The sequence below is a fragment of the Silene latifolia genome, chromosome 7, assembly GCF_048544455.1.
Source record: "Silene latifolia isolate original U9 population chromosome 7, ASM4854445v1, whole genome shotgun sequence".
NCBI lineage: Eukaryota > Viridiplantae > Streptophyta > Magnoliopsida > Caryophyllales > Caryophyllaceae > Silene > Silene latifolia.
Genome location: NC_133532.1, coordinates 111637577 through 111665491, shown reverse-complemented (window position 1 = coordinate 111665491; position 27915 = coordinate 111637577). Strand labels below are relative to the sequence as shown.

General features: G+C 38.2%; 2 protein-coding genes across 2 annotated transcripts; both read left to right on the top strand.

Moving 5' to 3' along the window:
* Positions 1 to 975: 975 nt before the first annotated feature.
* Positions 976 to 17404, top strand: LOC141592549 (myosin-17-like). Its single transcript, XM_074413280.1, has 44 exons — positions 976 to 1374; positions 2845 to 2973; positions 3396 to 3539; positions 4021 to 4166; positions 4251 to 4407; positions 4836 to 4894; positions 5029 to 5188; positions 5425 to 5711; positions 5794 to 5940; positions 6212 to 6313; positions 6425 to 6482; positions 6575 to 6676; positions 6824 to 6861; positions 6964 to 7090; positions 7168 to 7338; positions 7612 to 7743; positions 7871 to 7980; positions 8312 to 8372; positions 8678 to 8855; positions 9216 to 9421; positions 9610 to 9729; positions 9827 to 9925; positions 10059 to 10280; positions 10565 to 10690; positions 10770 to 10895; positions 10970 to 11095; positions 11171 to 11296; positions 11369 to 11494; positions 11578 to 11703; positions 11777 to 11916; positions 12402 to 12624; positions 12720 to 12755; positions 13171 to 13236; positions 13358 to 13528; positions 13838 to 14002; positions 14257 to 14457; positions 14565 to 14702; positions 14782 to 14852; positions 14967 to 15066; positions 15441 to 15497; positions 15717 to 15773; positions 15895 to 15975; positions 16632 to 16714; positions 16818 to 17404. Exons 1-44 carry the CDS (start codon positions 1372 to 1374, stop codon positions 16936 to 16938), a joined length of 5424 nt encoding a protein of 1807 aa, XP_074269381.1. The 5' UTR covers positions 976 to 1371; the 3' UTR covers positions 16939 to 17404.
* Positions 17405 to 18296: 892 nt separating this feature from the next.
* On the top strand, positions 18297 to 18785 carry LOC141590530 (uncharacterized). Its single transcript, XM_074411116.1, has one exon. The coding sequence runs from the start codon at positions 18297 to 18299 to the stop codon at positions 18783 to 18785; it is 489 nt and encodes a 162-aa protein (XP_074267217.1).
* Positions 18786 to 27915: the final 9130 nt, after the last annotated feature.

Here is a 27915-nt window from a genome sequence, read left to right as displayed (position 1 = left end):
AAAGTCACTTGTGATGATACCATCTAGACATCTATAACCATTGTCTACATTCATCTCCTTCTTTGTTTGAGAAAAATATTGATCATATAATTGTATCCAAACACTCGGGATGTTTGGTTAGACCTCTTTAAATGGATTGTAATGGATTTGCTCCATTTCAATGTCTAGTTAGAGTGTTTTGAAATGGAGTTAGATGCCTAATGAATTCTAACTCCATTTCAACCCCTTGGAATACCATACGACCATACCCACTCCCTCCCTTTGATTTTCAACTTAATTCCCTCCTCCCACAAATGTATGATGAATCAAACTACTTTATAAGGAAATTGATTTAGAACCTCATAACTCTATAAAATCATATTCCAATCCATTACATTTCATGCTAGTGAACTAAATGATCCCTAAATAATTGAGTACACAACTTAGAAGAGTATCGACTTTTGTAAATACACATTGACGCATACATATCGTATTAGATAAATACTCGTCTCATACAGTATATAACGAATTAATGTCACAACGTCACAAGGTCTTTTCTTCTCCAATTATCTTCAGATCATCCATGCCCTTTAAAAAGTTAAGATCCCAATATTCTCACTAATCCCCCTGTTTACGACACATATCCGTCTTAAACTTAATACCAGTCAAACAGAACAGATGAGATATTACGTGACCTGTTTTAATTTTAAAACGCATATACCGCGTCTTAAGAGAAACCATGACAATTTATCTCTCTCTTTTTCCTTTTTTTTTTTTTTTTTTTTTTTTTTTTTTTTTTTTTTGAAAAACCACAATATCACCAATAGAATATCCTCAATAAAACGTGGGCAACAACCAAGCAAAGACGATGTAGGAAAGAAAGCGGGAGAGCACGAACACAAAACTAGTTGTCCAGTTCTTACACTTTCATACGAAGCAAACATTACAAGTTTACAACACAATGACTAACATTTTGACCAACTAACAAACATGACTACTTCTCCATTTCTTCATTTCTTCTACCATTTACCGTTACACCTCCCGCCTTCATGCTTAAAACTTCTTCATCACTTCTTTTTTATTCTTATTTATATTCCTACTTATTCAACCTCAAATTATTTTATATATTTATATCAGTTTCATTTCAATTATTTATTGTTTTATTGATTTTGTATAAGATCATATCATTCTTACATTCCCCCCTCAATTTTTCATTCATACCTTCAAGAAAAAGACCTTCTTTTAGAAACTTTCTTTCTCCATTCTTCCAAAAAGCTTCATTTTTTGAGTTGGGTTTTGTTTATTTAAGCTTTTTGGAGCTTTTTTTTTTTGAATTGGGTTCTTTCCAATTAAGCTAAATTTTGCTATTTAATCCCATTTTTTGTGTATATTATGGTAAGTATGATTCCTATTTTAGTCTTAATTATTGATCATGATTATGAGTTGTATTCTAATTACTCTTTTCGTCTCGGTTATTTGTTTAACTTTGATTAAAATAACTGAACAGATGATTGAGACGAAGGGAGTATGTTTGTGGGTTGAAGTTCAAGGATGATCATATGTTTGACTGTTTGCATGTGTCAGCTAAATTCATATTTGCTTGTTAACTATTTTTGGGTATTTTTAGTTTGATTATTTATTGCTAAATTTGACTTTAGATTGTAAGGTTTTAGTGCTGAATTTTGATTTAGATCAATATGATTAAGATTAAATGGGGGATTGTTAAGAAAGATGAAAACTTTGAGATTTTCGGAGATTCGGTTGGTGGGTGTTTGTTGTTGAACAGGTTGTAGGAGATGATTAGATGAACTATATAATTATTCGAGTGCCGAGTCAATATATAGAGAATTACTAAGGGCATTGAACATTTGAAGATATATACAAATTTACTATTAATAACAATTGCAGTTGTAATTAGCAATTTAGGCATAGTTGAAAAAGGAGAGAATTGCTTGTAGATGGATCTTGTGGATTGTTGAATAGGTTGACTTGATTGTTTTAATGTCACAATCAGTTGATGGTTGGTTGAAGGTTGGGGGGTATAGGATTATTTTGTTATGTTATTCCGGCTATTCATATTATCTCGCCTACCTATGTTGAACACTCGACACTCCCACTTGGGTATGACACCTGGACACTTTAATTTAAACCTAAATCATGAGGATTGTTTTTATTAAAGAGCTGAGCTGTGACACTGGGGACATGTGCACGTGTCAGATACTTCTAAGTGAGTTTGAGTTGCATAGATTATCTCTGATTGATGGCAAAAGCATTGGTTTAGTTGTGCTAGGCGAGTTATGGTTTGAATTGGCGTTTGGGAATAGGATGTTAGCGGGGATTGGATGTTAAAGATTATGTCATGTATGGCTAAATAGATGAAAATTTAAAATTTCAGCTGGGGTAGTTGGCCATCATGAGTTTGGTAATATCGAGTTTAACTGGAACTCAAGAGTGACGAGATTTTAGTATTCCTGGTGAAGTGATAGACACGGTGTGAGGAACCAAGGGATGAAGTGTTGGAACCTTGGAAGATGTTTGCTGAAAACCATGCTCCTTTCTGTTTTAGGATGCTGTTGATTGTCATCGACAATTAAAAATGGTTGCTTGGTGCATTTTGAGAGGATGTATTGTGTATATGTTGTATCAGTAGGCACATCAATGCAGTCTTGAGAGGATATATCATGTATATGTTACATCCTATATTTCACGATGTTATTTCCCGCAGCAAATTTGAAAATATATGTCAGATTGTCTAGGGTGCTGAACTTCATGAAGTTCTACAAGCACTTGTTTATCAGTGTAAACTGTGAAGCTCTAATCTCATGCATGCACATGTTTTGATGAATTTGGCCTTCTCTTTAACAGGCAACTCCAGAAAATGTTATAGTAGGTTCAAAAGTTTGGCTTGAAGATCCAGAATTAGCATGGGTTGATGGAGAAGTCTCACGGGTAAATGGTACTGAAATTCAAGTCCAAACAACAAATGGAAAATCGGTGAGTAATTGAGTATCATTATTCAATTTATTGGCCGCGGAACCATTGTAATTTTGTATTTCGGGAGCATCTTTATTCAAGTCTAAGGTGTAACACAATATCAGCATTTCAGCTTAGCTGAGTTATGTACTATTAGTGAAATCAGTTCAGTTTGGTTTAGTTCCAAAAGTTTCAATTGAAGAGAACTAGAGCTTAATAAGACTTTCTTATCTTAAATGCAAATTGTTTTTTCCTAATAAATTTGTCTTCTTTACATAATTTTTTTTTAATATACTAGGGTGTTGTAATTTTACACAAAAGCTCAAAAGTTTAGGCTGTTAATGAACTGTAGGTTTCACAGTGGGTTTGTATCTTTGGTTCTAGACAACTCATCTGAAGTTCTATTCGTTTCTAATATCTCTGAGAAATTTATCTGTCTGCAGGTTGTCACAGACGTTTCAAAAGTATATCCAAAGGACGAGGAAACTCCTGCTGGAGGTGTCGACGACATGACAAAGCTTGCATACTTGCATGAACCAGGAGTTCTCTCTAATTTGGCCGCTAGATATTCATTAAATGAGATCTATGTAAGCTGACATATCTATTTACGATTTATATTACACTGACAAGGTTACTCATGTCAAATATGGGTACATATGTGAGGGCCGGACTCGCTATGATTCAAAATTTTCAACGTGAAGAGTCTATCCTAAAATGGGGAGTTGAGGACACCGGATGGGAACGTGTCTTGAAAACAATTTAACCAAAAATTTAAAATACTAAGCGCTCTAGAAGTGAAATAAAAATCATAGAAGGCATACTAAAGCTTCATACCCAGTCTCCTTTATTTTGGCCATGCGAGACTCCAATTTTGTCGTTACTAGAAGTATCGGATTGGGAATGTCGGGTACGGGTCCCATATCTACCTATAGCCTTGAGCGACATGTCTGACATGGGTATACCTCAACAAGTGAAAGAGTCCCAGTAAACATAACTCGTAAAACAAATCTTGATCATAAGTGGTGTGCAGATGTTCTTGGATAACGCTGAGTGTACTTCCGTTTGCAGACATACACAGGAAATATTCTTATTGCAGTTAATCCATTTCAAAGATTACCTCAGCTGTATGATATTCAGATGATGGAGCAATATAAGGGAGCACAATTTGGGGAGCTTAGTCCTCATGTGTTTGCAATAGCAGATTCTTCATATAGGTGACATATACTATCAATATTTTAATTTGTTACCTTTATTTAAACCTAATCCTTCAACTGACTGACGTATCTGTTGAAACAAAGAGCAATGATTAATGAGGGAAAGAGCAATGCAATTCTTGTTAGTGGAGAAAGTGGTGCTGGTAAGACTGAGACAACGAAGATGCTTATGAGATATCTTGCATACTTGGGGGGTCGGACTGGTGTGGAAGGGCGTTCAGTTGAGCAACAAGTTCTAGAAGTAAGGATCTCTACTACTTTAGTCTCTTTGATTTCTTATTAAACTATGGCTGAGTAATGTTCTGTATCAACAACTACATTGCCAAGTGCCTCAAAGGCTCGTATCGGGATTGGAATAGATGCTGGGCTGTCTTGACATAAAAAAAAACTAATCACTGTTGTGAGGGGTGGATCTGAAAACGATTGTATCCGCTGTACTGTTGAAGATTATAAAGTTTTTGGAATACAGAAAATATAAATCTTTAGCTTTCGAGTATAAAAATATGGTTAAATGCAAAAAAAGTGATTTACCAGTATTCCGGATCCCGAGTCCCTCAATATAAATCCGCCAATGACATTTCATTTTATATTGATTGTTGATTCAGCTTTTAGTCTTTTGATAGACATGAGGAAAATTTGCCTTCTGAACTTTGCTTGGTGTTCTGACAGTCAAATCCAGTTCTTGAAGCGTTTGGAAATGCCAAAACTTTAAGAAACAACAATTCAAGGTTAGTGTGAAATCAGCTCCCAAGTTTTATTTTTAAAATACCTTAAGGCTCTTGTTATGTATACTCGTCATAGTCCTGCTATTCTTCTGAGGGACTTATTGCTTGTCTGTTGTTCATTTTGTTATACAATGTAGTCGTTTCGGAAAGTTTGTTGAGATCCAATTTGACAAGCACGGGAAGATATCTGGCGCTGCTATCCGTACATACCTACTAGAGAGGTCTCGTGTCTGCCAAGTTTCAGACCCGGAAAGAAATTATCACTGCTTTTATCTTCTGTGTGCGGCTCCTCAAGAGGTACAACTATTGGAAGAACTATAAACTTGGATTAAAAAGTGCACTGCTATGCAATTTACATATTTTCTTTCTAGTTCTTCAGTTACTCTTTTCTCTTTGCCCCGTCATACCTAGCTTCTATTTCATTACATGTTAACCTGCTTCAACCCAAGAAAAAAGGTGTTTTGAAAGAATGTGGATAACTAAATATAGATGCATATATGAGAGACAACTCTAACTTCAGCGGATTTATGTAGGTTAGAGATAAATACAAGTTAGAGAGCCCTGATAAATACCATTACTTAAATCAAACCAATTGCTACAAGTTGGACGGGGTTGACGACGGTGAGGAATACCTAGCCACCAGAAAGGCTATGGATGTTGTTGGGATAAATTCAGACTATCAGGATGCAATATTCCGAACTGTAGCGGCAATTCTTCATCTTGGTAACATTAACTTTTCTAAAGGCGAGGAGGTTGACTCTTCTGTTCTTAAAGATAAAAAGTCAAGATTTCATTTGGATATGACTGCGGAGCTTCTTATGTAAAGCTCTCTTGCCATTCTTGTTGCCTGTTTACAATTCTTGTGCGTAATTCTATAATTTATTAACTCTATTTTCTGGTAGGTGTGACGCCAAAAGTTTGGAAGATGCACTTATTAAACGTGTAATTGTGACTCCTGAAGAAGTAATTAGTCGAACGCTTGATCCTGATTCTGCACTAGGTAGCAGAGATGCATTAGCTAAAACCATCTATTCACGTTTGTTTGAGTGGTAAAATTTCCTTCTTACACCTAGAATTATTTCGTTATTTTGCGCATGACTCTACATGAAATATTAACATAAAGCATCTATATAAGACTTGTAGACTTGTAGTAGATCTTGATAATATAGTGTAACATTGTTTTAGCCTGTTTAAACTTGCAATATAGCATGTACGCCGTATATTTTATCTGGGTCTCTATGTATCCTCGTATACACAACATTGATTGATAGTTAGCTGCACCATTGCCTTCAGATCCTATAAAGTTTTGTTTTTTCACAGGCTTGTGAAGACAATCAACAATTCGATTGGGCAGGATCCTACATCAAAGTGTATTATCGGGGTTCTTGATATTTATGGTTTTGAAAGCTTTAAACTCAATAGGTTCGTCCAGCGACATAGCTCTATCCTGTTCTACATTTGAGTAAATGGTTTCTTTATTCTTGTTTTTGTTTTGTTTTAATTTATCAATCTTTGAATGCTTGCTTGTTCTAGTTTTGAGCAGTTTTGTATCAACTTCACCAATGAAAAGCTGCAACAACATTTTAATCAGGTAAGCTTACAGGATCATTACTTTTCGCTGCAAAAACAGTATCTGATTTTAACTTTACTTATTGTATGTGCTTCTATCATTTGTACCTGTAGCACGTCTTTAAGATGGAGCAGGAGGAGTACACGAAAGAAGAAATAAATTGGAGCTACATAGAATTTGTGGATAACCAGGATATTTTAGAAATGATTGAGAAGGTATATTTTTTGTTAATCGCTGGTTTGTTTAGTATTATATTACCATCCTACTATCCATGAAAGTTGATTCCATATTGTCTTTCTGTTTTTATGTTCGGCAAACCTACGAAGAGGGAAAGCCTTACCTTTTTTTGTGATCTTTTGCAGAAACCCGGAGGAATTATTGCTCTTCTTGATGAAGCATGGTATGTCTGTGCTAAATTTCATTGCTTGTCTGTGCTTAGAACATAACATAAATCTAAATCTCAATTTGTTGGATGAATGTTCAATTTGATGTGAAAATGCAGCATGTTTCCTAGATCAACTCATGAAACTTTTTCCCAGAAGTTGTATCAGACATTTCCCAAAAATAAACGTTTTCAGAAACCGAAGCTCTCTCAGACCAGCTTTACTATTTGTCACTATGCTGGAGATGTAAGAAGAAAGTACCAAATTTCTCATCTTTCGTACTGCATCACCATCCGAATCTCACAGTCTCCCATTTGATTCAGGTGACTTATCAAACTGATCAATTCCTGGACAAAAATAAAGATTATGTTATAGCCGAGCACCAAGATCTTCTGCAAGCCTCAGAATGTTCGTTTGTAGCTGCCCTATTTCCTCCTCTTCCACAGGAAACTTCCAAGTCATCTAAATTTTCTTCTATAGGAGCAGGCTTTAAGGTATCCAATTTTTAACCTTTACCCCTATGCAATGCAACAACATTATTCAAGTGCCCTAATAAGGCTCTCGCCTCTCGCCTATGGCAATGTAAGGAGGGAGCAACCTTGTCCGTATGTTGAAAATACTCGAGAGGTTGTGTGAGGTTGGCCCATAATAAAAATTGCGTTGAATATGAATGTCTCTTTAGCTCATACAGTTTAGAGAGCTTTTTTGCTTTATTTTCGTCCTAAGCTTTAATCATAATTAAAAATTTAAAACATTCTGTTTTTCAGCTACAACTGCAACAATTGATGGAAACTCTAAGTTCAACAGAACCTCATTACATCAGATGTGTGAAGCCAAACAATGTACTGAAGCCTGCTATTTTTGAGAATGTTAACATCCTTAACCAGCTACGTTGTGGTGTAAGTTTATTGGCAAAGGACTTAATTGCTTCTGTTTCAGTTGTACATGGATCTTTATGTTTCAGTTACCGTACCTGCTCCGAAATGAGTAATTTATGGATTCGCTGATTTTTTTTGTTTTCCTCAGGGTGTTCTTGAAGCAATCAGGATTAGTTGCGCTGGATATCCTACTAGACGAACATTTACTGAATTTCTTCAGCGATTTGCTGTTCTTGCTCCAGAATTTTCGGACAAAAAGTAAGTTTTTATCCCCTTGACTGTTCTGCTTCTAAAACAACCACACTACCCCAATGCTTCGTGCTTTTCAAGGGTTCCATGGATGAAAGGGGTAATGCTGGTGGTGTTGGTGTAAGATGTACGTAGCTAGACACAGTTTTCCAAACGACTCAGAATAAAAATCACTTTGAATTGCATCTAACGACTGTCACTTCACAATGAAAAGAAGTGAACCAATTTAGTGGTCCATTTTACTTTATTCTATCATAGTCCAGAACTAAAGTATAGCGAGTCTATCCGTTCTTTTCCCTTTTGTTTTTGTGCTAACGTAGTGTCAACTTGCTATTTACAGATGTGATCAGAAAGTTGCATGCCAGAAGATGTTAGATAAGATGGGGTTACAAGGCTACCAGGTGATCTACAATCTTATTCATGTTTTAGTTATAATAAGATACTGACATACCGATAACATTCTGATGTTTAACTACACCAATTAAGATACTAGCATACCGATAACATTCTAATGTTTAATAACATCTACTGAAGAAATTAGTCCGTATAAGACATAATACATCGTAAACGTGTACTAATGCTTACATTCACACATTTTTAACCTTTTCCATTTTCAAAGATTCCTGAAATCAGTAATTCCTCTGGTCGAGTCAGGCGTTTGAATGGTCGTATTCTTACATTTTACTTGTGCTGGTTGATATGTCAGATAGGAAAGACAAAGGTTTTCCTTCGGGCTGGCCAGATGGCAGAGCTAGACACGAAGAGAATAGAAAAATTAGGAAACGCTGCCAAGAAAATACAAAGATGTGTCCGTACATACATTGCTCGCAGAAAATTTATTACTCTACGAAATGCAGCAATTCAAATTCAATCCTGCTGTCGAGGTACCTCTTTTGCAGTATTGCCATTAGTCTCGTTGTGGTAAACCAGCACATATTAAGACTACGTATATCTGACCCCTCCCTCAGCCTTGTATGAGACGGTCTCACTTTGTCACATGTCAGACCAGCCAAATATTTACTTTATAGTTCCATAGATTATGGGTTGGTGAGTTGGTCTCACAGATATTTAGTTGTGCACTGAATATTTACTTTTGGAGGGTTGCAAAGCTCTACAATGTTACCTATCTTTATTTTTACCTGAAATTCGCTTAAATTAATAAAAGTTTTTGTGTCATCTTCACTTGACAATGTCATTCTAGGTACAATTTAAGCCTAATTATTGTCTTGTTGGATGTCATTCAGCTGTTCTGGCTAGCAAGGTTCACCTAGAATTAAGAAGACAAGCATCAGCCATTAAAATCCAGAAATACTTCCGTCGATATGTTGCCAGAAAGTCCTATGGGAGACTGAGGTTGGCTGCAATCTCACTGCAGACTGGATTAAGAGCAATGCATGCTAAAAACATATTCAGATACAAAAGGCGAACAAAGGCTGCAGTTATTATCCAGGTCTACTACACATGTTTCTCAATATTATTACCGAAATATAAATGTTGGTACAGATTAAACGAAATTTAAGTTTTTTATTAGTGGTTGACACTGCAAAAACAACAGCGTTTTTCTCGGGGGCGTGGCAACCTGGAGTTGCTTAACATAAGCATTTTTCTATATTTTGAAGACTTTTTCTTGCATTGCAGGCTCGTGTACGTTGCCACATGGCTTATTCTTACTACAATAGTCTTCAAAAGGCTGTTCTAGTGACCCAGTGTGGTTGGAGACGAAAAGTGGCAAGGAAAGAGCTCAGAAATCTCAAAATGGTTTGATATCAACTTTGCCTTGTTTTATTGTATGATTTATAGGAGAACGATATATGAGTGATCGCCTGAGCCACATTTTTGCGCTTTCTGGTTTCAGGCTGCCAGAGAAACTGGCGCCCTCAAAGAAGCAAAAGAGAAACTGGAGCAGCGTGTGCAAGAGCTCACATTGCGCTTGCAAAATGAGGATCAACTACGGGTATACTTTACATTGTCTAAATACCTGATTATTATAATTATTTCAATGTAGCACTTGTTAAGAATATGGAAATTTGCGGCACAAGGCATGGATCATACATTCATACTCATCATACATCTCTAATTGTGAACAGAAAAAATTGCTCGAGGAAAAATCTCAAGAAGCTGTCAAGTTACAGGAAGCTTTGCAAGCCGCGCAATTGCATGTGGAAGAGTTAAAAGATTGCGTAATTAAGGAACGAGAGGCAGCTAAGAAGGCTATTGCGGAAGCACCCCCAGTTATTAAAGAGGTTCCTGTCATGGTTGAAGATACGGAGAAGGTTGAGTCATTAACAGCTGACGTAAATAATCTGAAGGTAACATACCACAATATTCCTTTGCTTTCTGGTGCCTCTTTGTTTTATGTTTGACATTCAACTACCAGAAATTGAGATTGATAATCGTCAAATTAAACTGTAAAGGGGACAATATTTTCATTGCCTTGACATGAAATTAATTTATCATTTATCAACGTACCAAAATATTTACCTGTATCTTCGTGCAAGGAGCAATAAATTTTTTACGTATGGCTCTGACTTACACGATAAGGAATTATAGAGTTGAATTGAGTAATCATCTAGTAACTTCTATGAATTTGCAGGAACTGTTTGAACGAGAGAAAGAGGAGTTAGAAAAGGTGAGAAAGGCTTTCTTGGACACTGAAGAAAAGAATTCAGAGCTGCTTAAGAAACTCGAAGGTTCAGATGCTGAGATAGATCAACTCAAAGTATGTGTGTGTGGCCTTGACTTATCGCATAAAGAATAATCAAGAGTTAAATAATTGTCTAACTTCTCTGAATTTACAGGAACGGTTACAACGAGAGGAAGAGGCGTCAGAAAAGGTTAGAAAGGCTTTCTTGGACACCGAAGAAAAGAATTCAGAGCTGCTTAAAAAACTCGAAGGTTCAGATGACGAGATAGATCAACTCAAAGTATGTGTAACCCTGACTGATAGCATAAAGAATAATTTAGAGTTGAATAATCGTCTAACTTTATAAATTTGCAGGAACTGTTCCAACAAGAGAAAGAGGCGTTAGAAAAGATGAGAAAGGCTTTCTTGGACACTGAAGAAAAGAATTCCGAGCTGCTTAAAAAGCTAGAAGGTTCAGATGATGAGATGGATCAACTCAAAGTATGTGCGGCGCTGACTCATCGCATAAAGATTAATCTAGAGTTGTATAATCGTCTAACTTGTTTGAATTTACAGGAACTGTTGCAACAAGAGAAAGAGGCATCTGAAAAGGTGCGAAATGCTTTCTTGGTCACCGAAGAAAAGAATTCGGAGCTGCTTAAAAAACTAGAAGTTTCAGATGATGAGATAGATCAACTCAAAGTATGTGTGACCTTGTCTTCTCGCATAAAGAACTAAGAGTTGAATAATCGCCTAACTTCTTTGAATACACAGGAACTGTTACAACAAGAGAAAGAGGCGTCCGAAAAGGCGAAAAAGGCTTTCGTGGACACCGAAGAAAAGAAGTCAGAGCTGCTTACAAAACTAGAATGTTCAGATGACGAGATAGATCAGCTCAAAGTATGTGTGACAGTGTGAGCCTGACATATCACATTAAGAATAGCTAATCGTTGAATAATCGTCTAACTTCTCTATATTTGCAGGAACTGTTACAACGAGAGAAAGAGACGTCAGAAAAATTGAGAAAGGCTTTCTTGGATGTTGAAGAAAAGAATTTAGAGCTCCTTAAGAAACTAGAAGATTCAGATGACGAGATAGATCAACTCAAAGTATGTGACCCTGACTTATCGCATAACACGTAATCTAGAGTTGAGTAATATTCTAACTTCTCAGAATTTACAGGAACTGTTACAACGAGAGAAAGAGGCGCCGGAGAAGGTGAAAGAGGTTTTCTTGGATACCGAAGAAAAGAATTCAGAGCTACTTAAAAAACTAGAAGGTTCAAATGACGAGATAAATCAACTCAAAGTATCTGTTCAAAGGTCGGTCCATGGTTTTGATCATTCAAGCATCAGATTGCATTGTCAAAAATATCAAAATTTCTTGTCTATCCAAGACTTATTTGAAGTTTTTCTTATTTCGAAGTATTTTCATGTTAAAAATTTTTTGTTAATCGCTTTTATGCTTATCTCACTTATATTTTTGAATTTGATAATACAAGAAGACTAAAGGGAATATAAAGTATAGTTTCCGCTTAAAAAAAGCGAGTTTAATTTTTAAATGCTTAATGCTAATTAGCTACTGTAGAGATATTTTGTCTACTACATCTAATTTTTTTTTTTAAAAAAAATACAAGGAAAATGTGACACGTAATTTTTGTTTATTTTAGTTCTGAACCATTTACCTTTTCGTTCTATCTCAAGTATTTTCATTTCGAAAAAAAGCTTTCTAGTGACTTTTAGCTTTTATCTTGTTTTAACCCCTTATATAATCTAAAAAATTTAGTTGATACTGTTACTTCTATCAGAATGGAAGAGAAACTTTCTGTCGCTGAGTCCGACTCTCAAGCAGTACGCCAAAAAGGAGTGGAGATGAGTCGAAAACTTTCTTCAGCAGAGTCAGAGATACAGGAGTTGACTGAGAAACTGAAGAAGGCTTTGTCAGAAATCAAAACTCTTCGTCAACGAGCCCTTACTATGACACCTATGGCAAAGTCTGCACCACTCCGATCCAGGACTATGGTCGTACATGTATGTCCATCCCGATAATCTTTTCTTCCTCTTGTTAGTTGAATATACAATCAATTTTGCATTTACATGTGAGTCTTTTTTTTTTTGTATTATAGAGGAAACCAGAAAATGGTCATGCACAAAATGGCGAGGTAAAAAAACTACTACTTCCGTATATTTTTTCCCTCTGTATCACCATTTGTTTACGTATTTCTTTTTTATCCGCTTTAGCCATTTGTTTACTTATTTCTTTTTTATCCGCTTTAGCCATTTGTTTACGTCTCCTATTAGGCAGTTATTTGGTAGTAAAAGAACTGTTTCCCCCTCATTTGTTTTTTGAGTTGTATTCGTGTGATTGGTGGACCCTACCATAGTTCTCCTGTTGACTACCCATTATAGAATAGATACTACTCCTGTTGTGTGTGCTTGCGTAAAAAACTGATCCAAAAGCAAACGTATAGAAATTGGCGGGACAAGGGGAATACTGTTTTTTTAATCTCCTTGAAGTTTATTGCATTACTGAGTTGATGTAATATTGTTTCTCTTATACTGGTTATATATCTCTAGGTCACAACCATTGATGAAGACTCACAAGAGGATGGACCGCAGAGTTCCCTTTACGAGAAACAGCAGGTCAGCATCAGCTTAATGCATAAAATGTTTCTGATATCTTTCTGAATGAATCACATTCTGCTGGTTCACTTTCTTATCTGTGTAACTAATCACCACAAACAATATCTTTTCCAAATTTCAGGAGTTTCAGGACTTGCTCATTAGGTGTATATCACAGAACCTTGGATATTCCAAGGGAAAACCAGTTGCTGCTTCTGTCATATACAAATGTCTTCTTCACTGGAAGTCCTTCGAAGATGAAAAAACCAGTATATTTGATCGTATTATACAGACGATAAGTGCTGCTATTGAGGTACCGTCCTTGCTTTGTCTGAGTAAACTTCATGCTCTACTGTTTGGGGTATCCATGAATGAACTATTAAACTTACTATTTGGAAATTTTTCTTTTTAGTATGTTGTGTGGTCGTAATGGTTTGAGATCTAGGTATTTCATTAAGTTCCATTCCCGTCCATCTTTGTGTTCTTAATCCTTGTGCAAAATACACCTATCAATTTTCTCTGTGGACAGAGGTAGTAATTACAGACAGTGTTGGATTTAGATATGGGCATTTGTCCTGTTGTAGACATCACCTCATTCATGTCTGGTTTCTCTTAATTTTAGGTCCAGGATAATAATGACATGTTAGCCTACTGGTTATCAAATACATCATCTTTGTTGTTGGTTCTTCAAAAAACACTAAAAACCACTGGAACAGCTGGGAAGCCTGGGATTCCTCCACAGCGTCGGCTGACGGCGTCTACTTCTCTATTCCAAAGGATGACATCGGTATGAGCTGATAGTTCTTCAGTGATGACTGATGACTTTGATGTAAAAACTTTGCAGCGAGTCTTATTTGAGACGGTCTCACATGTAAAACCAACCTAAATACTTATCTATTGCGCATTCAGTTGTATGTTGACGGGTTGGTCTCATATGTAAGACTGTCTCATATAAGTTTTTATGTTTGTTTTAGAGGGTTGGGACTCGTTGTGATTTTCCTTTTCAAGTCACTTACACCATTCTTCTATCTGGGTTTGCAGTTGAGATCATCATCCCAAAACCCGGGTTTATCATTTCTTGCTAGCCAGGTCAACAAGGCAGATGATGTTCACCAAGTAGACGCCAAATATCCTGCGTTGCTGTTCAAGCAGCAGCTTAGTGCTTTCCTTGAGAAGATATATGGCATGATTAGAGACAATCTTAAGAAAGAGATCTCTCCATTATTGGGGTTATGTATCCAGGTAAATTTCTTGAGTATGCTAACTCCTGTATCGATGACTTCACCAGCTAATTATCACGGGCATACTCAAACCACTTTGAGGAACTTAAGTATTTTAATGATGTGCAGGCACCTCGGACTTCACAAGCTAGTTCGATGCAAGGACGAACTCAGGTTAACTCAGGTGGCCAACAAGCTCTAATAGCTCACTGGCAAAGTATTGTAAAAATTCTCAATAATTACTTGACGATGATGAAAGCAAACAATGTAAGATTACATCTTTCTATGAGACCTGTCATCTTTCTCTGCGAGTCTTATTCAATCTCTAATGTCTTGAAATATACAGGTGCCATCTTTCTTAGTACAGAAAGTGTTCTTCCAGATATTCTCGTTTGTCAATGTTCAATTATTTAACAGGTATTTTAACTCTTCCGAATCTAACGGCCGTTATATATTGATGTCAGAAAAACACCTAAACCTTTCGTTTTGCCAATAATGTTCTAAAATGACATTTTTGACTGAATTCTCCAGTCTCCTTCTACGACGGGAATGCTGCTCCTTTAGCAATGGCGAGTTCGTAAAAGCAGGTTTGGCTGAGTTAGAACAGTGGTGTTATCACGCGTCCGAGGAGGTCAGCTCGCATTGCATCTCTGATATTCTGTTCATTAGCTTTAAATTTAATACTCCCTTTGAGTCCTCTGAAGTCAAAGTTAATTACTACAAAACTTTGGAACATAAAGTTTGGAAAATCTAATTGTAAGATAATACTAAATGTTTTATAACAACAACAATAGCATCAAAGTCTTAGTCTCAAAATGATTTGGGGTCCGCTAAGATGAATCATCCTTTAAAACCGTTACAAAAGTTACATTTTCTACCAATAAATAGTACTCCGTATCTAAATGTTAGGGACTAGTGAGTATAAAATTTGGTCAAAGTGTTTTCTTGGATTCCATGTTACGGAGTATGTAGTATGACTCATTAATGGAAATCCTTTTTCTTCAGTATTCGGAATCTGCTTGGGATGAATTGAGGCATATTAGACAAGCGGTTGGATTCCTGGTATGTTTGAGGGTTATTTTGCTACTTGTTAAATGATTTGAGTCACCCGGTAGATACTATACTCAATATCACCATATTCACATCGAATATTATGTTAATGTGAATATGGTGGTACGGAAACTAAGTATTGCCTGGTGACGTCATGTCATTTTTTAGAGTCGGTGGTTTAATAATCGAATGCTGGCGCAAATGACCCTCTCATTATGTCATCCTGAACAGGTCATACATCAAAAGCCCCAGAAAACCTTATATGAGATAACAAGGGACCTCTGCCCAGTATGTTATCCTATACATCTTATGTATTTGCTGTCTTACAAACCTTCTTCATCTTGTTATTGGCTTCTGCGCAGTTTTAATCTTCTGTTCACTCATTTTTAACGGTCTGAAATATCTGCAGTCCCTCAGCATACAACAATTATATAGAATCAGCAGCATGTATTGGGATGACAAATATGGAACTCAGTCTGTATCTTCTGATGTAAGTCTCCATTTTTGTAGGTTCCTGTACTTCCTTACCTTGCACACTCTATGTATTGAATTATTAATTACGGGATAAATTATGGATGGTATTAACTATCTGCGATTATGCTATGTATTACTGTATTGGATTTTCAGCTTGCCGCATGATATTTTCCAATACGTTTAGGCTATTAATAACGCTACTCAAAATTAACCGCACTTAATATATGTGAGTGTAAGATTAAAATAACTTCAAATTTTCAAGGAAGGATTAGAGTGGCACAACTGTTTTGCGAGTGGCGTTATGTATACCATACATTTAGGGGTTAAACTACCGAGTAATAGCTTATACTTCGTATTCGGTAAAATTGGCCGACAGTCCGACACATGTCTCACATGGCTGATATTTGTCAGAGTTGACACCCCATACTAGATCAATGTGGCTGATATAACCAACACAAAAACAAGTCGTAATAAACTGCGACATTTACACGCCATTGCAACAGTTAGTGACCATTACAACGCCCGATACCTAGATTTAGTACTCTGTCCGTCAGGGGTTCAGAAATCTGATATGAGCCTTTTGTAGAGGGTATCAAACAAGTGTTTACGTTTAGAAAACTGTTCCAAGGGTTTTTTTTGAATAAGATCACCCTAACAGTGTAAGCTACGCAGGTAATCTCGTTTATGAGAGTTCAGATGGCCGAGGAATCTAACACTGCAGCGAGCAATTCATTCTTACTTGATGACGATTCAAGGTAAACATTTCCACGCCATCAATTATTTTACTTTTTCCATTTAATTTAAAACCAATCGACAACCATCGTTTACCAGTCACAAACTTCATCGCAACCATTGCAGCATCCCCTTCTCATTGGACGATATGTCCAGCTCAATGCAACAACAAGGCACTAGTGATATTGACCCTCCCGTACTACTGCGAGATCACAAAGGATTTTCATTCTTAATCCGGCAACAATAGGGTAGAAGAAGGGGAATCTCCCCGTCCTGAATCCCAAGTCTTGAAGAGCTAGTGGTACAAACTACACACGACATTTTCCCTCATCGTACATATTGTGAATACATATTCATATCCGTTCTCACAATTCTTTCTCCGTCATCTCGTTTTAGCATGATGGGTATTTTTTGTAATACGGGATGTTCATATACTCTCTATCGAGTATAAAAGTCACACCCTCTAAAAAAAGAAAGGGTGCATATTTAAAATGGTTCTGGGTTCGTTTAGATTGCAGCATTGCAAGTTAGGGTAATATGTGAGGTTGATTGAATTGATTTTGATTAGGTTATACAATGTTATAGGTGAAGGTAGCATGTGATGGGGTGTATGTATTAGTTGAGATAATTTCTGAGGCTATATTGCTTGTTGTATTGAGGAAATATTACCTGTATGAATTCAAGATTTTGCAGTAAATGAAATTGTGATAGTCCCATTTGTGTTCTTTTTTCGAAGGTATTGTGTTTCAATATGTTTTCCTTGTTCATACCCGCTCTCAGCATGTGGAAAATTAACATCAATCTTCCACACGCAACGAAAATATTGCAGAACAAATAATATAAAATGTAAAATAGATCGATTGTAAATTAAGCCAAGATATGAGGTCAATATATAATATATATCATTATAATTTATATCCATGACAAAACCTCTAAGGCGGGGGTAAAATACTAAAATCCACCGGTCGGGAATGACACCCCTATAATATACTCCGTAGTACCCACATAATAAAGGGCGATGATAACATCACTATCGTTTTGTTTAATGCCACTCAAATACAAGCTAATTATGTGGAGATCTTACTACTCACTCTCTCACAACTTGAGTGACATTAGTAGAAACGGTTGTGGAAATAGTTGACTAACTAGTTTGTACATATGTTGACTACCTACCTCTTGTATATAAGCACTTGACATTGTACAGTTTGACTAAATTAATAAAAATCACTCTTTTATTTACTCTCTCTCTACAATATTTTCTCTCACTAAACCTTCTAGAATTCTCTGTAATTCTTCATCCTAATTCCGCCATGGCAATGAGCTCAAGCTCCGCTGCTCATCTTCACATGGTATCAGAGAACCGGTCGACCTGACTCTGCATACGCATGATTCTTCATCTTTTAAATTCTGTAATCAATCGTTTCTTTTTAAACCCTAATTTTTCCGAAAATACCTAAAAATTGCGTTCGAAACCCTAATTTTTCCAGAAAACCCTAAAAATTCAATCTTTTTCACTCTTTCTTTCTTCGAATAGCTTCATATCCTTGATTCGCATCAATTTAAGTCGCTAATTTCGTGAAATCGATCTGGTTCAACGTTCACAAAATGCCTGAAAACGTTGCAGAAACTTATCAGAATCCGTACGATGATCTTCTCTACTTGTCGCAATCAGATTATCCTTCAATGAAGCTAAGCGATACGATTTTCAATGGAAAAAACTATGCGCACTGGAGTCGCAGTGTGCTTCTCGCACTCGAATCGATGAATAAACAAGGATTCGTTACTGGAGGAATGCCTAAGCCTGAATCTACTTCACCGAAGTTTCAACAATGGTTGAGGAGCGGTTCTATGGTGCGGTGCTGGATACTTCATTCGACTACGGGTGAAATTAAGGAAGCGTTTACGCTGTTAAAGACTGCAAGATTGCTTTGGATTGATGTACAATTACGATATGGCCAATCTAATGGTCCTCTATTGTTTCAATTGAAGAAAGTAATCAAGGATATCTCTCAGGATAGTGATTCTGTTGCAAAATACTTCAATAAGCTCAAACGTCGCTGGGATGATATTGAAGAAATTGGAACCTTTTCCTGAGTAGTTGTGGAACGATGGAAAAATGTACTTGTAATATCCTGAAGAAAGTTTTAGAAGCAGTTTCAAAGGAAAAGCTGATTACTTTTCTGATGGGATTAAACAGTTCTTATGAACATCTCAGGACTAACATCCTCTCAATGGACCCTCTGCCTAATATCAACAAGGCATATTCTATTCTCCAGCAAGTTGAAAGCCAAAAGAATATTTCGCAGATACTACAGTCAGCTCCTGATTTTAGTACATTGAATGCAGCTAGAGCAGATTATTCTAAGAAAGGTGGATCTCCAGGTTTATGGAAACGAGAGGGACGAGATGGTTAAAGGCCAAAGCTTGGTGACAAATGGTGTTCTGCCTGCAACAAAGGAGGACATACACCTGATACATGTTTTGTGCTACATCCAGAACAACGAGCCAGCTATCATGCGAGAAAGGCAGGTTTTCAGAAGAATGCTGGTTATAATGGTCCTAATAGCTATGGTGGCTCAAAGTTCGTGTGTAACACCCGGATATTTTGGGACCCGCAAAGGAGCCTTGGGATGCGTGATAAGATCTTATGCTAGACGAGAGGCCACTCGGGAGTGAATTATAACTATGAAGTGGACCGAGTATAACCTATACTCGACTTAGTGGAGTTGTTATAATGTCCGCTGATGCGTGTCATTTATATGATGTTTTACATCCCATTTTACACGCATTTCGGAGCTCATTCTTGTAGTTTATGCTACATTTCTCCCTATTTCCGTCTACTTCCGTATTTTGTACATTATTGCAGAAATGTGAAGAATTCAACGGGAAATCAAGCCAAATCCGTCCCCGAGTAAACTGCATTGCAAATGACGTAAAGGAATCACTTAAGGAACGAGCTTGGTGCGCAATCCAAGGCCCAAAAGACAAGTCCACGAGTTTCAAGAAGTCGAGTAGCAGCTCCATTAGTCGATCGACCATCTCCCTCAGTCGATCGACCAATGTTCGGGTTCCAGAAGCTACTGTTTTCTTGAGGAGCGATCGATCGACCACCTTATCGATCGATCGATTGCTATTCCAGGCACGAGAATTAGAAGACCGAGAAAGCGCAAGCCCATGATGCTAGGTTTAGGAAATAAGATGTTACGTTATTTGCTATATAACGTAACATAAAACATTCAGTTTAGGATAGAAGTTTTTATCACAATTTCACACAGTAACTTTCAGTTTTATTCATTCGAGTAATTAGGGTTTGGAACATCGCTTTAGCATTGGAATTCTGTTCTTGTTCTTAATCTTTCCTCTGAAATCTCGGTATTCCTTCTGCCCTAATTCCAGTTTATTGTTTTATTTTCATCATTAGTATAGATTTGCTAGTTAGTATCCCGAAAGCCAATTATCGTATTATCGTTGTTTGTTATTTACTTTAAGCATGAATTCAGTAATCGTTATTAGTTTTATTGTTGTTATCACTTTCATCATGAGTAGCTAATTCTTTAGTGCTAGGATGTAGGCGATTTATGGCATAGGCGGCATTAGATTAGACACGGACTGTCTCGCGTGTTGGTCGATCGACTAACATTGTCAGTCGATCGACTGACCTCGTAGGGTTTTCCTTCGTTTTAATTGAATTTAATCTTTTATTTAACGAATCGAATGCATGCGACCAGTTAGATACCTATTTTGTGACCGACCCATTAGATCGAAAGATAGGGAAAGTTATTTGACCATCAATTAAATCGACTAAACTGTGCTAAGATCGAAAGATAGGTATAGTTTAGACCGTTAGTCACTTTTCAGGACGAAAGTTAGTATTAGTGATATTAGGGACCTATAGCGAGATCGAAAGATGCTATTTGCTAATAGTGGACCGAGAGGACCTCTTTATCTCCGCCTTACCCGTGTTTGATTCAGACCGACTTAGTTTAGTTTGCCTTAGAAGCTATAATGAACCGATCATCCTAGTACCTTCTTTTATCTGTTTAAATCGTTTATTTAGTTTACTATCTTTATTCACTTTTAGTTGTAGACCAATTCCATTCAAACCCCACAATAGTTACCTCAGACTGAACTTAAATCAACTAAAATTTACATCTGCCTCCTTGTGGTTCGACCCTGTTACCACTAGCCTAGGTTAGTCTTAATAGGAATTATAAATTTTATCTTTGGTACTCACAACGACGGGTATCAAATTTTGGCGCCGTTCCGGGGAGGCAATAGTCCTAATTTTAGTTGTTTTTATTTTTAGTCTTTCTTAGTTTAAGGGACATCCGTTCCTTAAACTTTTCTTATATTCTTTTTGTAGTTTCTTCTTATGCACAGGTCACAGGGTGGAGAATTAGTACCGTTGAACCCTGAGCTTGAAAGATCCTTGCGCGAGTTGAGACGAACAAAAAGGATACTACCGACAGAGGAAGAGCTGAGTACTCTGTCAAGCTATTACGAGAACGAACTGTTCGAAGATAATCCACCATCTTCGCCCGTTTCCACTTCTTCAGCCGAGACAGTTACTTCTCCGGAAATTCCAGTCATGGCCGAGGAAGCAAGTATAGCTAGTTATTCTGAGCCGACAGCCGATAACTTATATAAGGGGTTCGAGCTAGCAGGTGATGCCAGGAAGTTCGAACCAAAGCCTGCCTACATCACTATGGTTGAGAGAAACCAGTTTGGGGGAGCTGCAAATGAAGATGCAGCTAAGCATATGGAGACCTTTATTGACTACTGCTGTTCCATACCCCCACCAGCTGGCGTGACCCAAGACCAGATCAAGGAGACTATGTTCATCTTCTCCCTTCGTGATGCTGCAAGGGAGTGGTATAGAGATTTGGACCGGACCGCTCAGGGGATCACTGATTGGAATACATTGGCATTAGCATTCTACAAGAAGTACTTTTCTGCTTCAAGGACGATTGCTATTAGAGCTCAAATCACGGGCTTTAAACAAGGGCCAGATGAGAATTTCCACGAAGCATGGGTCCGATTTAAGAAGTTGGTGCGAACCATACCGCACCATGGGTTCGAAAAGTGGAGCTTGTGCAATCATTTCTACAATGGGTTGTACGACGATCAGAGGGCCATTTTGGATCTTTGCACCAACGGAGATTTCTTTGAAAATTTGGGAGCAACCAAGGGGTGGAAGATCATTGACGATCTAGCTACCCACAAGGCCGAGTATGGGAATTCTAGAGGGAACCAGAAGAGAGCTGTTGAATCCTCCTCTGTCGCTACACTTGAGGCTCTTACCGCGAGATTTGACAAGTATGAGCTAGGAGGAGCTTCCAAAGGTGGGATGTACCAAGTCAATCTTTGTGTCGACGGTCCCTTCGTCTCGTGAAAGGTGTGGAGGTGAGGGCCATGTCTCGAAAAACTGCCCTAGTCCCTTTGAATCTTGTGCTGCCTTTCAACACTATAGGCAGACCAACACCTACTATGAGCCAAACACCCATCCGAACTTGAGTTGGAGGAGCCAAAATGTCCTTAACCCAACTCAAGCTCCGCCGCAGCAACAACCCTATATACCCCCTCATCAAAAGCAACAACAATATCAGAAACCTCCTTATGTGCCACAGCAGCAACAATCGCAGAATTCTGAATTTTCTGAGCTTAAGAACCTGTTGCTAAAGGAGTCCCAAGCAAGAGAGGACGGGATGAAGTTACTAGAGAGCCAAATTGCTCAACTGGCTAGCAAAAGTAACACTCGAGCTCCCGGACACTTACCTACTCAACCTGAACAAAAGGAGACCCTAAATGCCATCACTTTGAGGAGCGGGTCCACCCTTGATGGTCCTGCCATGGTTGAGGACGCTGTTGGAAAAGATGAGCCGGAAACAAGTCAAGAGAAAGCTTCAACGAACAAATCAAAGAAAAAGACGTCTGCCAGGTATTTCAGTCGATCGACTGATATACCTAGTCGATCGACTGAAGCACGGGTTACAGGAGCTTCGAATCAGACATCTCGATCGATCGACCGAGGACGATGGTCGATCGACCGAGATCGCTCGTCGATTGAAGAATTTCGTCCTTTAATGCCAAATAACCTACGAGACCACTTGTTTCGGGGAACCACAGTCCCGAAGATTTTAGGACAAGACCCGAGTGCTGATGGGTCAGTCCCAGTCCCGAAGTTCGACCCAATGACGGTGAATGGTTCTCATTTGAGACGGTCTGAAGAGAAATCTAGCTTCAACAAAGAGAAGGTGACGGACTTTCAGCCTAAGTCCAAGGATGCCGGCGCGCGTGAATTGGAGGAGAGAGCCAAGGTACTCCTCACAGCCCCATATCCGGAGAGACTCGTGCCGACGAAGGAACAGGTATCTTTCAGTAAGTTTGAGAAAGTTATCCGTAGTCTGAATGTACAAGTCCCCTTCCTTGAGTTAGTTAACCAAGTGCCCGCTTATACTAAATTTATGAAACAACTGTTGTCCAAAAAGCGGTCACTTGAAACAGTGCACACTGTCACACTCACCAAGGAGTCTTGCTCCTATCTGTCTCACACTGCGCCCCATAAGTTAGAGGACCCGGGTAGCTTTTCTATTCCTTGCAAAATAGGTACCTTCTCAATTGAGAAGGCATTGTGTGACCTAGGGGCCAGCATAAGCGTCATGCCCTTGAGTTTAGCTAGGAGGCTTAAGTTGACCCGGTTTGCTATCACGACATGACAGATTCGAGATGGCCGACCGATCCGCGGTCGAGCCTATAGGAGTCCTAGAGGACATACCCGTCCAAATAGGGAAGTTTTTCTTCCCTGTTGACTTTGTTGTCCTGGACATGCCTGAGGATGCCCATATACCGATCATCCTAGGTAGGCCGTTTCTGCACACCGCTGGTGCAGTTATTGACGTAGGCTCTGGAACTTTGACCTTCAAAGTCGGGAAACACTCTATCATTTTTGCCCAATCTGCTAAAAAGAAGGATCCCATGTGGCCTGTTACTTGTAATACGGTCTCTGAAAAGAAGTCGTACTTTGTGCTTCCTGAATTGCCTGTCCCTATCACTCACTTTGTGTTAACCCCTCCGCCCCCAGATTGGGAGCAAGAAGGAGGAAGAATCTGTTGTTTTAGATAATGCAGGAGCTGGTTTGGGGAAGGAAGTGCTACAAGTTGTGCCAGCTGTAAAGAAGCCGATCATTCAAAGAGGAGGCCTTGGATGCCTAAGCTATGGGACTGATGAGGAAGTGGAAAATGAGCCAACCAAGGTGAGACGGTCTGACTTGGATTCCGTTGAACCCAACGGAATTCTTGATTGGGGAGCTGACAAAGTTGATCCGTTGAGCCCTCCGACTGTCGAAGCTAAGAAGGGTGCAGCTGATGAGATGAGCACCATTGAGGCTACCTCTAGTAGCCAGAAGCCGACGAAGTGGGCCATACCGTGGTCCTTCTTGATCAACTATTAGTTGATCGATCTCGTTATAAACTTCATTTATTTGCTTTGTTAAGACATTTTTTATTGTTTTTTGTGTGCGCGAAAACTTCGCTTTTATTTTGTTTGCTTAGGATTTTCAAGTACTTTAGACCTTTTTCTGGGTTTTGCGAAATTTTGGGCGCGTATTATTGTGTACTTGCAGGTATTTCGAGCTTGTTAGCTCAAATTATTGAGCTAATACGAAGAAATTGGAGGTTGCAGCAGTGTTTTCAGTCGATCGACTGACCCACATGGTCGATCGACTGATTTGCAGGTTACAGGAGCTACTGTTCACGCCCACCTGGTCGATCGACTAATCTCAGTGGTCGATCGACCACTGCTGCTGCTATATTCGTTCACGACCTCTCCCCTGCTGTGTTTGGTCGATATGCGGACCTAAGGGAGTTTTCTACTCCGCTTTATTTTCCGTTATATTACTTCTTTCTTCAAGTTCTCTTATTTGTGCACAACTTTACCGTTTCAAAATTGTTTTCTCAGTCTTATGCGTGGTATTTTCTGTCTTTCAGGCACTCTTATTGGTAGCACTGCTAGCTACTGAAACCTCCTAGCTCACGCTGGTTTGGGGAGGTTTCCTTTGCTGCGCTTAAAGTCTTGTGAGTTCCATATCTTTCCTTTGTGTCTTGCTTGTTTATTTTCTCGCAAATTCTCATTTCTCTTTCCTTCATTACATGATTTTGCACAATGGGGACATTGTGCGATTTGGTTTGGGGAAGGGTTTTGCGTCGCATATCATTTGCTTGCATTCACGTTCAATTTTGTTTTGCATTGTTTATTTCATTTCTCTTATATATACAGAAAAATTCAAAAAAAAATTGAAAAATTTCAAAAAATTCCATAAAATGCACGTTTATTTTAGCATATAGGTCGAGTCGGAACGGTAGTATTTCTATGATGATTTTGCATTTGCACCTGTTTTGCCCGAGCCCTGCTAGATTAACATGTTATTAGTAGAATCGTAAATGCATATCTACGAGTTTTCGTTACATTCTTGCTGAACTTGAGACTTGAGTTTGATTTTTGGCAAACTACATCATATTTCTGAGAATTAGAGCCTATAACTGGTGACATTCATGACCGGTTTAATTAGGAATGTGAGTAGTACTCCTTATGAGACATGTTTCCTTAATTTGCATGAATATAAATTTGATCTACTTAATACCTGTATACATTCGGTTTGTGGTTTGTTGACACATGTGGTAGAGGTTGCCTTTTCTCATTTTACCCATAAGCTTCACACTGCCAAAAATACCCCTTTTTGTCCCATTTACTACATCCTACATTTAGCCTGTCCTTTGTCAAGCTAGTAGTCTGAGTTTTCGGGATTGTTACTCATTTTTGGTGGCATATGCTCTGTTGAGATGATGATTGGAAAATGAAAAAGGAAAGAAAGAAACAAAAGAAAAAGAAAGAAAAAAAATGATTCGAAAAAGAAATGAAAAAAAAGAGGTTCTGTACTGTTTAAGCAGTCGATCGACTGCCAAATATGGTCGATCGACTGAGATTCGAGGAAGAAGTCAATTCGCATAATTTAATCCTTATCTTTTGGCGATTTTTGCTCCCATGTTTCATTGATATCCTATGGGGAGTTTATTGATTTGATAGTTTGGAGATTGTGAGTTTTGTGCTTGCTATAGCACCGTTTCGCTTGATTATGAGCAAGAAGCTGGATGTTGCCACTTGGTTCTGTTTTGGTACTAGCTTGATCACCTGTACCTCCACTTTACCATAAAATGTTTTGCCTCTTCTTACCCATACCTCACATATCCCATATATACCTCGGCATGTGTCATTGGTCATCTGTTTGGTTGGAATGCGTATGTACGGTTGTAGAGGTCATTTTCATATTTTATTGCTGGCATGTTTTCATAGGTCGTAGTTAGGTGAGAGTCACTACAAAATTAATTCTTTCTATCTTACATATATATCACCTCTGCTTATTGAGTGATTTGAGCGACCCGCGAGGGTCCAATTTGATAAGTCTCTACAGTTGACAGCTCAGCAGTCTTTATCGACCTCATAACTCGTTTGCATGATTCACGTTACTAGTTGATTGTTGGTTGTGCATTAAATCGGTTTAGGCTTAACAGTTTGCATTTCGCTCTGAGATTGAACTCGTTCCTTTAGATCGAGTCTAGTTCTTGCTTGGGGACAAGCAAGGGTTTGGTTTGGGGAAGTTTGATGCGTGTCATTTATATGATATTTTACATCCCATTTTACACGCATTTCGGAGCTCATTCTTGTAGTTTATGCTACATTTCTCCCTATTTCCGTCTACTTCCGTATTTTGTATATTATTGCAGAAATGTGAAGAATTCAACGGGAAATCAAGCCAAATCCGTCCCCGAGTAAACTGCATTGCAAATGACGTAAAGGAATCACTTAAGGAACGAGCTTGGTGCGCAATCCAAGGCCCAAAAGACAAGTCCACGAGTTTCAAGAAGTCGAGTAGCGACTCCATTAGTCGATCGACCATCTCCCTCGCCGATCGACCAATGTTCGGGTTCGAAGCTCTTGTTTTTTTCGAGGAGCGATCGATCGACCACCTTATCGGGTCGATCGACCAGATTGCTATTCCAGACGAGAATTAGAAGACCGAGAAAGCGCAAGCCCATGATGCTAGGTTTAGGAAATAAGATGTTACGTTATTTGCTATATAACGTAACATAAAACATTCAGTTTAGGATAGAAGTTTTTATCACAATTTCACACAGTAACTTTCAGTTTTATTCATTCGAGTAATTAGGGTTTGGAACATCGCTTTAGCATTGGAATTCTGTTCTTGTTCTTAATCTTTCCTCTGAAATCTCGGTATTCCTTCTGCCCTAATTCCAGTTTATTGTTTTATTTTCATCATTAGTATAGATTTGCTAGTTAGTATCCCGAAAGCCAATTATCGTATTATCATTGTTAGTTATTTACTTTAAGCATGAATTCAGTAATCGTTATTAGTTTTATTGTTGTTATCACTTTCATCATGAGTAGCTAATTCTTTAGTGCTAGGATGTAGGCGATTTATGGCATAGGCGGCATTAGATTAGACACGGACTGTCTCGCGTGTTGGTCGATCGACTAACATTGTCAGTCGATCGACTGACCTCGTAGGGTTTTCCTTCGTTTTAATTGAATTTAATCTTGTATTTAACGAATCGAATGCATGCGACCAGTTAGATACCTATTTTGTGACCGACCCATTAGATCGAAAGATAGGGAAAGTTATTTGACCATCAATTAAATCGACTAAACTGTGCTAAGATCGAAAGATAGGTATAGTTTAGACCGTTAGTCACTTTTCAGGACGAAAGTTAGTATTAGTGATATTAGGGACCTATAGCGAGATCGAAAGATGTTATTTGCTAAGAGTGGACCGAGAGGACCTCTTTATCTCCCGCCTTACCTGTGTTTGATTCAGACCGACTTAGTTTGCTGCCGCCGAAGCTATAATGAACCGATCATCCTAGTACCCTTCTTTTATCTGTTTAAATCGTTTATTTAGTTTACTATCTTTATTCACTTTTAGTTGTAGACCAATTTCATTCAACCCCCACAATAGTTACCTCAGACTGAACTTAAATCAACTAAAATTTACATCTGCCTCCTTGTGGTTCGACCCTGTTACCACTAGCCTAGGTTAGTCTTAATAGGAATTATAAATTTTATCTTTGGTACTCACAACGACGGGTATCATCCGCCTATAGAAGGGTTGTCTTAAAACTATCATAACTTGAGATCTAAACATGGTATTTAT

Excerpts from the sequence above, each read along its gene's own strand:
- LOC141592549 (XM_074413280.1), top strand. Across the intron at positions 7,091-7,167 it reads TTTGTCACTATGCTGGAGAT|GTGACTTATCAAACTGATCA; the intron begins GTAAGAAGAAAG and ends CATTTGATTCAG. Across the intron at positions 9,926-10,058 it reads AAAATGAGGATCAACTACGG|AAAAAATTGCTCGAGGAAAA; the intron begins GTATACTTTACA and ends AATTGTGAACAG.
- LOC141590530 (XM_074411116.1), top strand. The coding sequence starts at position 18,297 with ATGCCTGAAAACGTTGCAGAAACTTATCAGAATCCGTACGATGATCTT.